At 41.5% G+C, this 15803-nt stretch overlaps 1 protein-coding gene across 3 annotated transcripts in view; it reads right to left on the minus strand.

The window, feature by feature from the left end:
• Positions 1-4798: 4798 nt before the first annotated feature.
• Positions 4799-15803, minus strand: part of PAX3 (paired box 3) — a 96743-nt gene continuing 85738 nt past the window's right edge. For 2 of the 3 annotated variants that reach the window (XM_037521908.2, XM_037521907.2), the window contains exons 8-9: positions 6798-7044; positions 4799-6322 (exon numbers count right to left, since the gene is read on the minus strand). In XM_037521908.2, coding sequence (XP_037377805.1) covers positions 6288-6322; positions 6798-7044 — 282 coding nt within the window. In that variant the 3' untranslated portion in view covers positions 4799-6287. The remainder of the gene's footprint in view (positions 6323-6797; positions 7045-15803) is intronic. The other variant, XM_037521909.2, reaches the window with a different exon arrangement.

Genomic DNA, 15803 nt, shown 5'->3' on the forward strand with positions numbered 1-15803 from the left:
AATGAAAAATGGGTCACCAAGAGCTGCCATGATGCCCCCCCAAGCTTTTGGGTGTCAGTTTAAGAAGGTGTAATCATGATGGATGGATGTTCCTTCTCCATGAGTTTCCAATGGGACCCCTCAGGTTGAAACCCTCAATTCATATGTAAGCAAAAAGATTTGCTCTTTTTGTCTAATCTCAGAGCCCCTGAACCTTGTCAGTGGGAGATTCCCAAAAGTCTCTGGCTTGGAACCTATTCTAAGGAATCTGGGCAGCCCCTGTCTGAACTCAAAGGCTTCTTTAGTCTGGCAACCCCACAGCTGGCATCATATAAACATGGATCTGGCATCCCCTTCAACACTGCATCTGTCCAGTTGCTTTCTACTTAGAGATTCAGCTCCAGGGTCACCTCTTCTGGAGACTGTCCCAAATCCCAGTGGAGCGATGTCCACTCTTGTTGGGTTCCCAGGCCACCTCTTCTGACATAATACTTGGACTCAGCTCTTTCCTCACCGGTACTGCTCATTCTTCTACCCAGGGTGATTTAACATCAGGAATTGTGTCACCCTTATCGCCCTACTATCCAGCCTCGTCAGAGCGCAGTAGTATCTCCAAAATTAATCAATTATGAAATAAAAATCACTGCCAGGGCCTCCCTGATGGCACAAGGGGTTGAGCACCACACTGAAGCAATCCAGAGCCTCTGTAGCACGAGTTCCATCCCCGGCCGGCCAGGGAGAATCCCACATGGCAAGGCTGGCCTCTCCTGTCTCGCCCGCTGCTCCCCTCAGCAGTGTGTTTCAGTCAGTCTGCCTGTTCTGTGCCCCACTCTGTCTCTGGTGAATCCTCTCTGGTGAACCCTCCTCCCACCACCCCACCCCCCGCGTCTCTGGCCTGTGCCCCAGCTCTTTTATGCATAACTGGATAGATCTTTAAAAAAATAAAAACTCACTGCCTATCTCTCTCACTCTACAAAAGCAGTGAAGGGGCCTCCCTGGTGGCGCAAGAGGTAAAGTAAGCATCAGCACTATGAAGCTATCCACAGCCTCTGCACCACGAGTTCAATCCCCAGCCAAGGAGCTGAACCACATGGCGCAGCAGACCACTCTTGTCTCACCTGCTGCTCCCCTCAGCAGTGTTTTTCAGCCAATCTGCCTGTTCTATTCCCCACTCTGTCTCTGGTGAATCCTCTCACCCTCCACACCTCTGGCTTGTACCCCAGTTCTTGTATGCATATATAAATAAATCTTAAAAAAAAAAAAAGAAAGAAAGAAAGAAAGCAAGCAGTGAAAAGAACTGGAAATGTGTGGGAATTATTTTCAGGGCACAGCAGCATGGGGTAGCAGGAGCCAGGGAGCAGGTACAAAAGGCAATCATATTTTCAGTTCCATGATTAAAACTGTCATAACTTCCACAGCATCACAAAAACCTGGGGAGCAAGATGTCAGCACACATCCTGGAGAAAAATCCAAGCACTACGGATTTTTGTGGGGTAGGGCCCTGTAATCTTCCCACTGGGATAGGATGGAATTAGAGCTCAAGTTCCGGCAAACTAACACATTCCACACCCTCAGAAAGCATCACTGGAATTGCTGTCTCTTTGTGTGTCTCCCTCTGGCTCAAGGGCTGGTGGAGAGGTAGAGGGTGGGGGAGATAAGGCTAAAGTATCTCCATATTCAAAAAAGACTTTTCTCACACAGCTGTGCTGTGGTCCATGACTCTGACCACTAACTCAGACCACAGAGAACTGGTAGTCACTTTTGGCCACAAGTGTGGCCAAGACGGCAGTGCATTTGAAGGCTTCTGAGTTCTTGCTTCATCAACCTTCCCTGAAACAGCTCTGTGGATTCCAAGTCAAGTGATCAAGGCACTAGCTTTTCTTTCTTTTTTTTTTTAAAAAGATTTATTTATTTATATAAGAACTGGGGAACAGGTCAGAGGCGTGGGAGGGTGAGAGAATTCACCAGAGCTAGAGCAGGGAACAGAACAGGCAGACTGACGAAATACACTGCTGAGGGAAGCAGTGGGCGCGGCAGGAGAGGTCTGTCACGCCACTAGCTTTTCTTTTAATAATTTCTCAGATTACTATACAGTCAGGGCTGAGAAACAGTACTCTAAACTAGTAACCAGCTATTTCCCTTTTCTGTTCTAACCTTCCCGGTAGCAAATCCAAAAATAAAAGAGGAGAGAGAGAGAGAGAGAGAGAGAGAGAGAGAGAGAAAGCAAGGGATGGAGAGAGGGAGGAAGGAAGAGGGAGAAGTCACCACCTTGCGCTCTCTGCTTCAATTAGAAACATCATGAATATGGTTTTCAAATTCCTGGTTAGGTCCCCAGCTTTCCTTAGACTTTGCGCCAATCCAATCTCAAGACAAGTGTCTTTGCTCTTACCTGAGCCAAATGGCCTTTCCCCAACACCCCAGCGATCATTGCAGTATCAGACCTCTTCACCATAACTCACACTCCCTTAAGGCTGAGCTCCTTCAGAAGATCAACAGAAGACATTATAAGGGAGTCAGTCTTCACTCATTTGCTTATTTATTAAAGTACTGAGTACACATTATTGGTCAGACATGGCGCTAGACACTTGGGATTTAAGAATCAATGACAACAAAGAGAGGATCAATGAAAAAGACAGAATCAGCTTATGCCACTGGAATTTGGCAGCAAGTCTTGCCCTCCCTCTGTTTCTTCTTCTCTCTCATGCATCTTCTAACACTGATTCTGGATCCATGAGTATCTGTCTAGGGCTGAGGCTGGCCTCGTGGATTTCTTGGCATAAATACTGTCACTTTTTTGTCCTGCTTGTTCCTTGATGTTTGTTAGGACCTCACCTTAGCCGTGAATGATTATTTTTTTAGCAGAATTTTTTTTTAAAGATTTATTTATTTTTATACAAGAGCTGGGGCACAAGCCAGAGGCGCAGGAGGGTGAGAGGATTCACCAGAGACAGAGCAGGGAGCAGAACAGGCAGACAACAGAAGTACACTGCTGAGGGGAGGAGCTGGCACGACAGGAGAGGTCTGCTGCACCATGTGGGACTCTTGCCCGCTGGCCGGCTGGGATCTAACCTGCACTGCAGACACTGCAGACAGCTTCACAGCGCAGCGCTCAACCACCTGCGCCACCAGGGAGGCCCCGCATGAATGATTAAACACCAAAAATCATTTATTCATAATGGTTGAGACCCAAATCTCCATGCTCAAAATAGATTTCCTTCCCATAGAGATCCTGGTTCTAGCTCCAAGTGGACTATAGTTTGAGAATTGATCTTCCACACAAAGGGCATTAATGATCCCTCCCTTCCCCCACTGAAGAGTCTTTCTATACACATAACTATGACCTGATGTCTTGTCCATTACACTGGTTCTACATGCCAGAACTAACACAGACCCCTTCTAACACGGGATGCTGTCCAAAGATCCACGTGTGTGTGTGAAAATGCACTTCCAAATTGGACTAAAGGCATAAAATGATGCATGTTTCCACCACAAATGTGAAAAATGTTGTTTATTCTTAGGAACATGGTTGCCAAGGAATGACTCAGCAGTTGACATGACTACATCTATTATTTAATCATTTTAAGTTCTGATTTTTGGTTTTTACTTTTACCTTTTCAAATTAAATCATGTCAACATGAGCCATGGGGAACGCCTCCACACATAATCAGGTTCACTCAGTTAGCTGAATGCCATGGCTTCGATGTCCTTGGGATGGTTTGTCCCAGGGATGACAATAGGAACCCCAACTGGTGTTAGGAGAGTTGGGGAATTCAGATCCCCATTCCCCAGGAGAGGGATGAAACACCAAATTTAAAAAAAAAAAAAAGTCAAAGAAAAAAATGGCCTACAGAGACTTTGAATATGAGAAATATTACCAGAACACCTGACCTCAAAAACATGAAAGAATTAGAGAAGAGCATAAATATGTTTGTCAAAACCATACACAACCCCCCCCCACACACACACACACATGTTCTGAGATCAGGAGGGAAGAGAAAATGGTATGCAAGATCGGTTTCTGTTGTATGACTCCACGTCCTGGCAACACTTCTTCATGTAATGGGAGTGTAATTCCTCCTGCCCCAGGAGGAAGGAAGCTCCGCCCTGTCCAGCAACAGCTCAGCCAATGAGAGAGGTAATCTCCTCCTTCCTAGCAACAGCTCAGCCAATGGGCTCTTTGTTTACAACAGCCCCCTCCCCCCCACACACACAAGGTTATAAAAGTTGCATTCTTTCTTGTCCTGGGAAGTGTGTTCCAGGCTTCTGGTGAGCCTGCGTGTTCTGAATGCTTTTCCACATAGACCCATTTGCTGGTGGAATGAATGAATGAATGCTGTGCAGAGGGGGTGGTGAAGGAAAGGTGACAGGACAGAGGCAAGAACAATAAATAAAGTAGGAAATGATGTTTTTAATGAAGAGTGAAGAAGCTTCTAAAATAATACATGAGAGTTTCAGTAAAAATCTCAGTGGTGATAATAAAAAAGATGAAGCTGGAGATAGGTAGTCTGCTTCCAAATGACAGTGGGAGGATCTGATAGTTCTAAGATAACCAAGGAGACAGGAGGGTGGACTTGGGTTGTTGGTTGGTTTGTTTTTTCCCTAGAGTCCACATCTATGAAAATACAGACTTCCCCCCTAAAAGAGTGTTCACCCGAGATTCTTCAAGTAAATACAATTGTGGGTGGTGTCACCTTATTTGTCCATGGACTAGTCCAATCTAAAAGGCACATTGGAAACGAGCCTTTGTTTGGCTGGGCTCCCCATTTGCAAGTTTTGTGAATACTACATCCACCAGTTCCCAAAAAGAAGCAGTGTTGGGCAAGTTTTCATAACTGTTTATTCATTATAAATAGTAAATATTTACTGCACTTTTTACATGAAAGACATTTTTACAACACATTGTTGTTGGTTGAGGCTGCAACACAAAGATAGCACTTCTCTTGATTCACCACCCTCTAAGACCAATGTATGAACTAAGCTCGGTACTATGTCTAGTCTCACTAACTCGCTATATCCTAGTTCTCAACTCTAACAGGAATGTATTTGTGCCTACCTCGTTCATGGTTTGAAGAATAGAAAGAAATAAATAACACTGCCTTCCACCTTCTTGTTCCTCTGAACATCTCAAAAACAAATTTATTGACATTCTAAAATGTCACCACACAAGTGTATGTAAACCTCAGTTCCTATAATCTTTAATATTGGATATCATTGTATAATTTAAAAGTACATGAGAGCCATGTGGACATTTCTGTTCTTGCCCTGCCTTTCATAGAAAAGAGAAGAATGTAAACGTAGTCCTTTCAAAAGCATTATTCTCAAACACGGCCTCTAATGAAAAGGAGCAAGCCGGGTGTTGGTTGTCCAGCAAATGGCAAACATCACTGCATTCTACCACAATGAATCATGGGCTGCGAAAATAAAGCACCTGCAAAAATATAGTTTTGATTCTGTTATATGGCCTTGGCCATTGCCAAAGCACTGGTGAGGTACACAGTATTGCACACTGATAAGCAGCTGTGGGCATGCATGTCAATCCTCTCCGCCATGCCCTCCCCCGCCCAGGTTGGTTTCCAAATGAAAATGAATTGGAAAAATGTCATGCCCCGCTCCCACACAGGGAAAAAAAGCAAGCTTTTCTTCCTGCTATCCCATATCCTATTAGCAAGACAGGTCCATTGAAGACATTTATTGACAACTGGATTACAAATAAGGACACGATAACAAATAATTTATTTGGGAGGTCCTTTACATCTAGTCTACCTTCCTAAAAATGGTAGCATTATGTTTGTATCAATTTCCAGTGTGTAAAAGTTAAGGGTTCCTCCATTTCTGCTTCATTGAGTGAGCAGTTTTAAAGTTGTAGAAGAATCAGCATTGGACATCAAACATGTTATAGTTTAGAGTATTCTCCCACTATATTTGAGAACATTCTGCTTGCTCAAACTAGTCCAGGTAAATCACACACACACATACACACTCACACACACACACTCACACACACACACACGGAATGTTTTCTCTCTCGATCATCAGCAATATAGTGCTGGGATAATTTGATATTGAGCCATGTCAAACCACTGCCTTAAAATGTTGCATTTGTCTTTTATTGTCCCGGGTCTTCCTTTTCTCCTTTGCTTTTGTCCAACATGTTCAAAAGTATTTGAAACCAACTACTGGAGAAAGCAAATCAATCACTCTCCTTGATCTCCTGTTGAGACTGCCCCATCAAAGGATGATTTTTGTTTTTTTCTGAGAAGATTCTTCATGGAAACAGGGCCAGTTTTAGCTCCTAGTGGACAGTTCACTTATGCAATATCTGGCTTGAGATAATGAAAGGCACCTGGAAGGAAACACACACAGCTTTTTAGGTCGTGCTGAGACAATTCACAGCAAGGGGCAAAATCAGCTACAGGCTGACAATGTCATATTTAATATTGTGGTATCAAAGGATCGAGGCTAATATTTTTATTCCTGAGACAAGTTTGACACAACTCTGTGTCCTTGGGATTATACCCCATATGATCCTTGAGCTGACCTCATTAAGAACATGTGTTTCTAATGCCAGGGGTTACTTCATTTTGGCCAACCCTCATGTTTTACCTAGTGGCAATCAGGTTTCACGTCTCAGAAATTAATAACCGCAAGATGTTGTTGACATCACTTAAGAAAATAATCATACAAGGGAGCCCTTGCTGGACCCATCAGCTGGCTTCACCACAAAAGTGATCCTGGAACATAAGGCTTATTCGTGTCACCTCCTCCCCTTTCTTAAGAAAGATTTGAAAATTTTCACCCCTAGAAAGTCTGAGGCTTACTTTGTCCATACTGCCCGTATTGGTAGCCTGTGACGGGGTCCATACTGTAACCCGTGGTGCTGTAGGTGGGTGGACAATAGGACTGAGATGTGGGCAGACTGTCCAAGCTCTTCATATGGTCTAGTCTCTGACTGCAGCTGGCCGACACCGTGGTGGTGGGTTCCAGGCCCCCAGTGAGAGGGGAGAGAGCGTAATCAGTCTGGGGCTGATGGGGTACCCCACCATGGTTGGTCAGGAGTCCCATCACCTAAAATAAACAGGCAGATCAGGAAGCATTAGAATGCAGGGAGGACCAAGTCATGCTAGAGTTGAAAGAATAACTGGAAAAGACCAGATTTTAGTTCCACAGAAATCTCCCACTAAAGAGGTACCCAGAAGTCAGTGACCTCAATTCGGCATGGAGATATGACATCACGCAATGATAGCCTCTGGCAGCTTTGCATAAGGAAAGGAGGAGGCAAGAAGATGGGAGGATGGGAAAGAAAAGGGAAGGGAGAGAGTACACCTTGCCCACAGTGATAAAGTCAACTAGAAATTCAAAGGAGAGGGAAAAAAGGAGGTACAGAGTGACACAAGGACAGGAGGACAAAAGGACATGGAGACAGAGATGCAGGGACAGAGAGAGAAATTGTATCTGTTCACAGAGAACAATACCTGATCATATATTACATCTGGAAGATTCAGGTATGATTTTAAACAAACATTTGCAGGGCCTCCCTGGTGGCGCAAGGGGTTAAGCACAGCACTATGAAGCAATCCGCAGACTCTGCAGCACGAGTTCGATCCCCAGACGGCCAGGGAGCTACCCACATGGCGCTGCAGACCTCTCCTGTCTCACCCGCTGCTTCCCTCAGCAGTGTATTTCAGTAGATCTGCCTGTTCTGCTCCCCACTCTGTCTCTGGTGAATCCTCTCACCACCCCCGCCCCATATCTCTAGCCTCTACCCCAGCTCTTGTATGCATAAATAAATAAATCTTTAAAAAAAATAAACAAACATTTGCTTTTTTTTTTAAAGTGAATGCAAATCAAATTCTGTATTTGAAGCTCTCTGTGTCTTTTTTCCTAGCATTGCTAAGAAAGTTCCCCGCCCTATCATGATCATCCTTCAGAAATTAGAAAGAATGACTCCCTCCCTCCCGGCTTACTCATTCCCACCACTGGAGAATCACAAGTTAGATGACCTACTTTGAATTGTGAGCGCTTTAGGGGAGAACCTACTCATCTTTTTATCCCCAGTGCTTAACACAGCGCGTGGCATTTCTCGGGGAATGAATGAAGGTATGAGGAATGGTTCTCCAAGTGACCTCCTCTATAACCTATCCTGTCTAAACTAACATTTAAACTAAACTTTCATTTCCTTTCTAAACTAACATTTCCTATAAGAAGGGTTAAAAGGAAAGAAATGCCTGAACTGCAAAGGTGTTATGAAGCATCTATCTGGTTTTATAAATAACCCTGGAGAGCAAGACAACTTTAAAAAAAAGTGATAACAGAACAATCTTCAGATTAGCAAACTGACATGTTTCTCCCACTCAGGCTCGCTGACCCTTGCAACTCCCGGGGATGGAAGTAAGTGGATAATTAATTTTGCAGCTGGAAAACTGCCACAGGCGTAAGGAAGTGATTTTTCTCAACTTCATACAAGTCAGTGGCAGGGCTCAAAAGGCATTCGAGGAAGAAATCCACTGCTGAATGGGGAGCCTTCACAAAAGATCACCTGCTTGTAAAGTATTTAATTGCAGGGGCCTACAATTGCCAGCCTGTCCCAATAGTGCTTCTGTGTTTGAGGACTGGTGAGGCACGTGGAGACTGAAGTGCACAAATAGAAGCGAGGAATGGAACTGGAGCTCTGATTCTATCTAGATCTTGGGCTGTCCACCAGAGTAATTCAGGCGAGAGGGTCTTGGATCTAGGGGGTCCCGGCAAGGCAGAAGGGAGGGGCTAGTCTTGCATTCCAGAAAGCTTCCTAAATTAGATTCTAAAAACAATGAGGCCACAATCCCCTTTGGGCAGAGTTTGCATAATCCTCAGAGCTAAACAAAATCTTCTTGAAATAGAGCTTTAAACTGATCCATCTTCAATTAGTCCCAGGGGATAATAAAATAGAGAGGCAAAATCTGTTGGCCACCTTCTCTGGGTTAGCATTTCTTCCTTCTTTTGAACCAGCCACTGACGTCCTTTGCCTTACCCGAGCGCCCCTGTGCCCCACTTCCTTGTCTGCCTGCCACTGAGCTGTTGTGCATGTGAGCTCTGGGGAAGCAGACCGGGTTGGGGAAAACAAATTGGTTATACCTCAATTTCCAAAGAACACTCCAGGGGATCTGAATGTTCTGAGCTTTGTAGTGAAATCTCTTTTTTTAATCTCTAGATATGATTTATGTTCCCAAAAAAATCATCACATGTGACAGAGCATAGTTGTGTTTTATTGGGGATCTAGGGAAGGTGAAAGTCAAATAAATTAATATAGTCAGTTGTATTCACAACTGTAGGCGACTGGAAGGCCCCCAGAGCAGGGGGCCACATAGGTTCCACCAATGCTGTTGCCTGAAAGTTAATAAATTCACTTTCCCATGTGAATCCCTTGAACATAACCTACATGCACTCAGCTGCTTCCTGAATGTTCTACCTACATGGGTTTTTCCTTTTCCCTTTTCTTTGGCCTTATAACGTTGATTTTACCGTGTACACTTGGAATATTCATAAACTTCAGTTGGCATACTAATTTATTAAATATTTTATTTATTACTCATGTCTATCAGAAGAAAAGAGAGATTGTTCCAGGCCAGACACACTTCTTTCCAACCAGCGGTATCTCTTTGTGTACTGGCCTGATGGGCAAGAATGGAACCAGGAAATCAAAATATAGAAAAAATGTGATTTTTTTTTTTAAATGAAAGGGGGATAATGGCACAAGGCACAAACTTTGTGCTGTAAATAAGTGGTGCCAAGAAAAAAACAAGCACTTAGGAAACAAATTTTGTAACTGTATTGATTTAGAGGGGGAAAAATAAAACGTGCAGACGTACTGGGTAAAGGGATATAGATTTTAAATGAATAGCGTCCTTCATGGAAATATGGCTGGGAACTCATTTGATAGTCTATCACTTTAAGGAAACATGGGCTACTCTATATGCAGTTACAGCTGAAGAATAAGAGCAGAATTTTATTCAAAACATGCACACTCCCCCATGAGGTATATGTACATTTTTGCGATAAACTTTTTTTCAATTCTCTGCCATACATTTCTTGTTTACATAACTTTGAAGGCAGCAATAACTTTGTTCATGATGGGGGCAGAAAGGGGGTGGGAATCCATGAAGATCCTAAAAGAGAAAAAAATGAGGTCTTCCTATAAGCAAAATTGGGTTTGTGATGTTATTCATGTAGCAACTTTTTGCAACAGTTGAGTCAGAAAATCCTTTAGGACAGGATTTAAGTCCAAGACCTTGCAATATATCTATGAGAGGATGGAGGACAGACAGGATGGTCTGCTAGGACCATATTCCAGGCAATAGAAAGATGGTTCCTCAAAGCTTCCAGGGCACAGTATCTGTAAGACATTCCAGAACAGGACCCAACGGGGGAATGGATGCTGGATGAATGGGAGGCGAGAAGCTGTCATAGCAAGGAACAGCCCAACACTCACATTGGCTAATGGGAGAAGAGAAAGGAGATCAGAGGCTGTTATCTGAGGTCCCTTTGATGTCACTGATAAAACCCAAGAGACAGAGTCACATTTTGAGACTGTGTTCTCTTTCTCAAGAGCTGTATGAGGCTTTTATATGTTCCTGTATTTAATATGTTCCTCCCAAAGAGGCTTTAATATGTTCCTGCATTTGATCTGAAACTGAGATTAATAAGTAATTAAAACTACTGTGATTTATTTCACTATTTCACATTGAGAAACCCTGAGAAATACACATCATAACTTTTCATTTAAAAAGGAATTCTGTGTTGGGGAAAAAATAGTGAATCTATCGATACAAAATGCATTACTTTCCCCAAACATAATTTAAAACCTCAAATCTCTGTGGAAGGGTCACATTACACTTTTATGTACATTTCTTTAAAGGCTATTGGGTATTTCATGTGGTTCAAGAGAAGCTATGGAAATTTCTTTTTGCTGCACAAAGAAATTGGTAAACAAACTTCTTAGACGCCCCCAATATGGTTATGGCGTGTCTTCCAGTCATATTTTCTTTTTAAGAATACTGTTAGCCTTTCTTTTCTACATGATCTTCCTACAGCAATTTGTAATTCAAAGCCTAAAATAAAATACTTGTTGCAAAGTGGGTTCCCCCACCCCGCATAAACCATTAGTGAACTATTTTTATGATAAGGCTGACAGCATTTTTGCTTGATTTTTTAAAAATTTGAGTTGGGGAGAACCCAACTGCTAGGTTTTCACAAACAAATTCAAAAGAAAAGAACAAAATTCAAGGCTACAAATTTCTAAGGAACACCAATCCCATTCTTATTAAAGACCAGGTAAGGGCAAGAGATTCAATGACCAGGAAAAGAATTTTTCTTTAATAAGATCTGTCTCATGGGGATGGGATATTGGGAGAGGAATTTCTTTTCATTTTTGGTTGAGTACAACTCTTAGATGAGGGATCTAAGGGATCTGGGAAGAAACAAATATCTAACAAGTATATTTATAAATTATTACCTCCAAAAAACATTTCCTGGACATGGCTGCTAAATTTTTTATGGATAACCTTGAAAAGTGAATTCAAAGCCTTAGAATAGTGGTCCAGCACGGTTCGCATTATTAGAGACATTTTCTGAAGATCTCTTTAAGCTCATTCTCAAGTTTCAGAACTCTAAATAGGTTGTTTATATCTTGATTGGAAGATTATATGGTTCAGGAAAAACTAACTCTTTACAATTGCTTCATGCCATATTTCTCTTGAATTAATTTTCCTATTGTAAGATTAAATATAAAAGATAAAAACCATGGACCAAATTAAGATTTACATTTAAAACAATGTGTCTGGAAAATATTTGTCTTGGCAGAAGTGTTATGGTTTTGCCGCTCAGAGCTTATCAGAAATCTGAAATGATTTAGCAAATTAGGATGTATATCGAGGCGCTTCATTTTTCCTTAGAAGGAATCCTGGCTCATGTCTTTATTTTCTTTTTGTTCTCTAGTAAACAGATGTTCTTCTGATTTGACATTTAATAATAGACATTTAATTGCATTTTAGAAATCCATTGTGAATTACAGTTTGGTATGATATAAAGAGTTTGTATTTTTTACTTCTTTCCTCCAAAAGTCTATTGACTATCCATATATATATTTTTTTAATTTGGATATCATTTATTTCCAGAACCAAAGAAAAATATTTCAGTGTTTCTCCAAATGTATTTTGCCCCGTATGGGTACAACAAGGGTCATGTAATGGTTAAACTTCAGTGACTATATCTTGGAGGCTGAAAAGCCTAAACTTGAACAGAGGAGATTTCCTCAAAATGTTGTCTTCAGATTCAAATGCCTTAGGAATTATCCTGCAGTTGATTAGCATCTAAATAATTAGATTTTTGGTCCTGTCTGTTTGAAAGCTGTAAGAGGGAAGTTGCCTGAAGGGAGAAGTTTCTCTTAAGGTAAGAACGGTGACCTTCTCACCCAGACCAGGAGTTATGGAAAGGGCATGACTGACCTTCCCCTAACCAGCTAGAAAGCCAGTGTGTGTAAAATGTCCAGCTAAGCACGTCCTTCTTTTGGCTTGAAATCCTTAGCGCCCATTTCACAAGTAGCTATGTTTAATGCATGATGAAAGCGCGTGAGTGTCAGACAAGTGTGATTCATGTGCTGCCTATATTTCCAAGTTTTACTTGGAAAGAGCACAGTTAGTACTTTCTCAGTTAAACTCTAAGTGATAGATAGGTTTTAATCTCCAGTCCTGGGATCATTGACAGACTTTTATCAATTCCTTAAAATACTTACATCGCAGCAGAGCTAATCTGTCAAATTAATAACACTGTTCTTTAGGGACTGATGACTAGTCTAAATCTAGGCAAAGAATTAGCATAGAAATGGTTTGCAAGAGGCCTGGAGACAGAGTTCACATCGAAGTAATGATGAACCATCACAGCATGCCCATTTATTACCAGTAAAATAAAGTCCATTAAGAAAAAGTTATTCCACCTAAATGAAAAACAATGCCAGTTAATACAGTTGGTATTTGACTGTTCTAGACCCACCATGGGCTGTAATAAAATTCTCATATGTTTTAATTCATTTACGCATGCCTGCATTTAATATGCTTTGTGACCATGTCTACAATTAATATGATTTATAAGAAAAGAACATGTGCAATATTGGGGGTGGGTGGGAGGGGTAGCATGCATATTTTTTTCTTCTATGAATGAAAAATATAACGAAACGGCTCAAGGAAAATTGTTGGCCCTTAGCATATTAAGATGGACTGACGGAGCCCTGAGTAAACTTGGGAGAGTTAATGATATCCTCTTATCTGACCCTGACACATTTGCAGCATGTAATTTACAGAAGCTCTGTCCAGGGAATCTTGACAAATGCTCCTAAGGATGTCAGGGCAATGTTCCATTCTAATGTAAAACAGATGCGGGTCAGATACCCTCATTCATCACTTAACACAAAGAGTCTCAAACTCTTTCTGGGAGGAATGACATTACCTGCTGTTAAGTCTTCTCATTTCAGGAAATTTCTCCCCACCTCAATAGCCTGCTAAAGGATATGCAATCAAACCTCTCACCGTTTCAAAAACCTGTCTAAAAACATGACTGTGGAAAATCAAACATATATCTTGGTTTAATTTCATGACTACTTCAGGACATGTTTGCTAAATATGAAGTGACCCTTTGTGACCTGGGATTCCAAATATAGAATGGGAAAAACTCTGTACTTGAACATCCCACTACAGTTCAATGAGATGGCCTTTAAAACTTGATCTCTATTTGCCAAAGATAAACTTGCATTTAAGGAAAAACAAGGCTGGCTGATTCACCCTAAAAAATCATTTGTAAATGCACGCCTTATTGAACTTTAACTGCCTGCTCTGTCTGAGATTCACAAAAAAAAAAAAAAAAAAAAAAAAAAAAAAAAAACCCTCAAAAACTAGAAATCAGCTTTGCAATTTAGAAGAAAGCACCCTCCGGGGCAGATGGATGTTGAGTTACCTCTACTCCCAAGCCCCTCAAATTTTCCCTTCCTCCCAGTCTCCAACCACGTGGAGAGCAGACATTCTAGCTTCTTGGGGAGTAAAACAGTGGCCCAGCTCCACCAGGAAATTTCTTCTTTCTTCCAGACCATATGTAATGTAGGCAAATATTTCTGCGGCTTCCCAAAGCCAATGGCACAGACTCCATTCCTGAATGCCCTAAGATCATAGAGGAGAAGCTTCCTTACACTTCCCTTCATGTGAAGGAAGGCATGTCCTTTGATAAAGAAAAGAGCCAACTAAAAAGACTAAATGATACTGATTTAATGAGTAGATATCAAGAACGAGCGTATCCTTGAGGAAATGTTTTCTGGTCTATTTCACAGGCTTTGTGATAAGACAGAATAAGCCTTCATTTAAAAAGGTATAGAAACTAGTGACTCTGAAGATCTGTGACACCAAAGAACACAACCTGGCAAGGACCAGAAGCTACTAAGCCACTAAACTCAAATCCCACCTACCTTCATTCCCTCCCTTTTTCTACCTGAACATGTCCTTGTATCCTTGATCAAGTAGCCTTGCCTCCTGCTGCACAGGCAGCTTCATGGAGGCTGGCAATATGCAGGGCCCACAATAAAGCCACATACACAGCTCTTTGATCTAGAGAAATTAAATCTGCCCCTGCAGATCTCAAGAAAATAGAGTCTGTGCAATTTGGTGATTAAAAGAAAGTTCCCCAAATGGTTAACTCAAAATTACTGAGATTGCCTTGTACTTTCTCAAACTTGCTATTGCGCCTGTCGTCTGAGCTACCTTTTTCCTTTGCTGGTGAGAGAAAAGCAAAGCATTTGTCTGATTCTCCAACCTTTAGGTAGGTAGCAGGCTTCTAATGTATCCAGTTATCTAGTATCCAAGAAGCTGGGCTGTGTCTTTTTTAATGCATTCATGACAATAATATATTGCAGAAAAAGAAAAGGAAACAATAGGATGACTCTGTCCCCTCCCCACTCTTAGCCCTACGGAGGACCTTTGATTCTTGGTTGTTGCAGTGGATTCTCGATGTGACTGTGATCTGAACTAATGGAGCAAAACCAACTTTGTACACTGTCTTCTGAGGACTATTACGCTCCATGCACATTACAAACACTGCATTCTGAAGGGACACTAGCATTTGCCCTTAGTTCTTGAAAAAGTTTTAGCAGAATACTTAAAATTTCTCCCGTCTACCAAGAAAGTATTTTTTCCTTTGATATTATTGAGTTTCCATATTAGCCTTCATTGCCAGGGACAAATATTGTCAGGGATTCAGAGTTTCAAGGAGATTTTTAAGTGAACAATGATAAAAGCGCTGCTGTCACAGTATTATTACTGTATTAATAAAACATTTAAATTTCCTAAGGACTGTATTTCTCAGAAGAGCTCTGTAGGGCATTTCTTTTAAAAATATCTTCAAATTTAACAAGAATATGAAACAAGCTGAGATAGTTTAAGTAACTTGCCTGAAGATGCACAGCAAGCAAATGGCAGACAAGTGCTGGAGTCTAAGATGGTGGGATTCCTTTCTACAATCACTGAGCTATATCTACATGACAATCAACCCACTCAACAGGAATTCTCTTTCTCTCCTGCACACCCTTCTTTGTCTTCTCTAGACATTATTAAGCAGTTTATAGTTTCTTCTTTAAAACTAGCCTTTTCCCCCCCCCCCCCCGCTTAGTTCTTATAAAAAGGGTTGACAATGTGTCCAAGATGACATCAGACACCAAATAGAGAAATTCATTTGTGGAAAAATCGAGGGAACCATTTTAGAAGTGGAGGAATCGTGTTTTCTTTCACTCAGCACTTCCTTGAAATGTTCCGTAA

The sequence above is a fragment of the Talpa occidentalis genome, unplaced genomic scaffold (assembly GCF_014898055.3).
Source record: "Talpa occidentalis isolate TD23 unplaced genomic scaffold, MPIMG_talOcc4v2.1 talOcc4.3, whole genome shotgun sequence".
Lineage (NCBI taxonomy): Eukaryota > Metazoa > Chordata > Mammalia > Eulipotyphla > Talpidae > Talpa > Talpa occidentalis.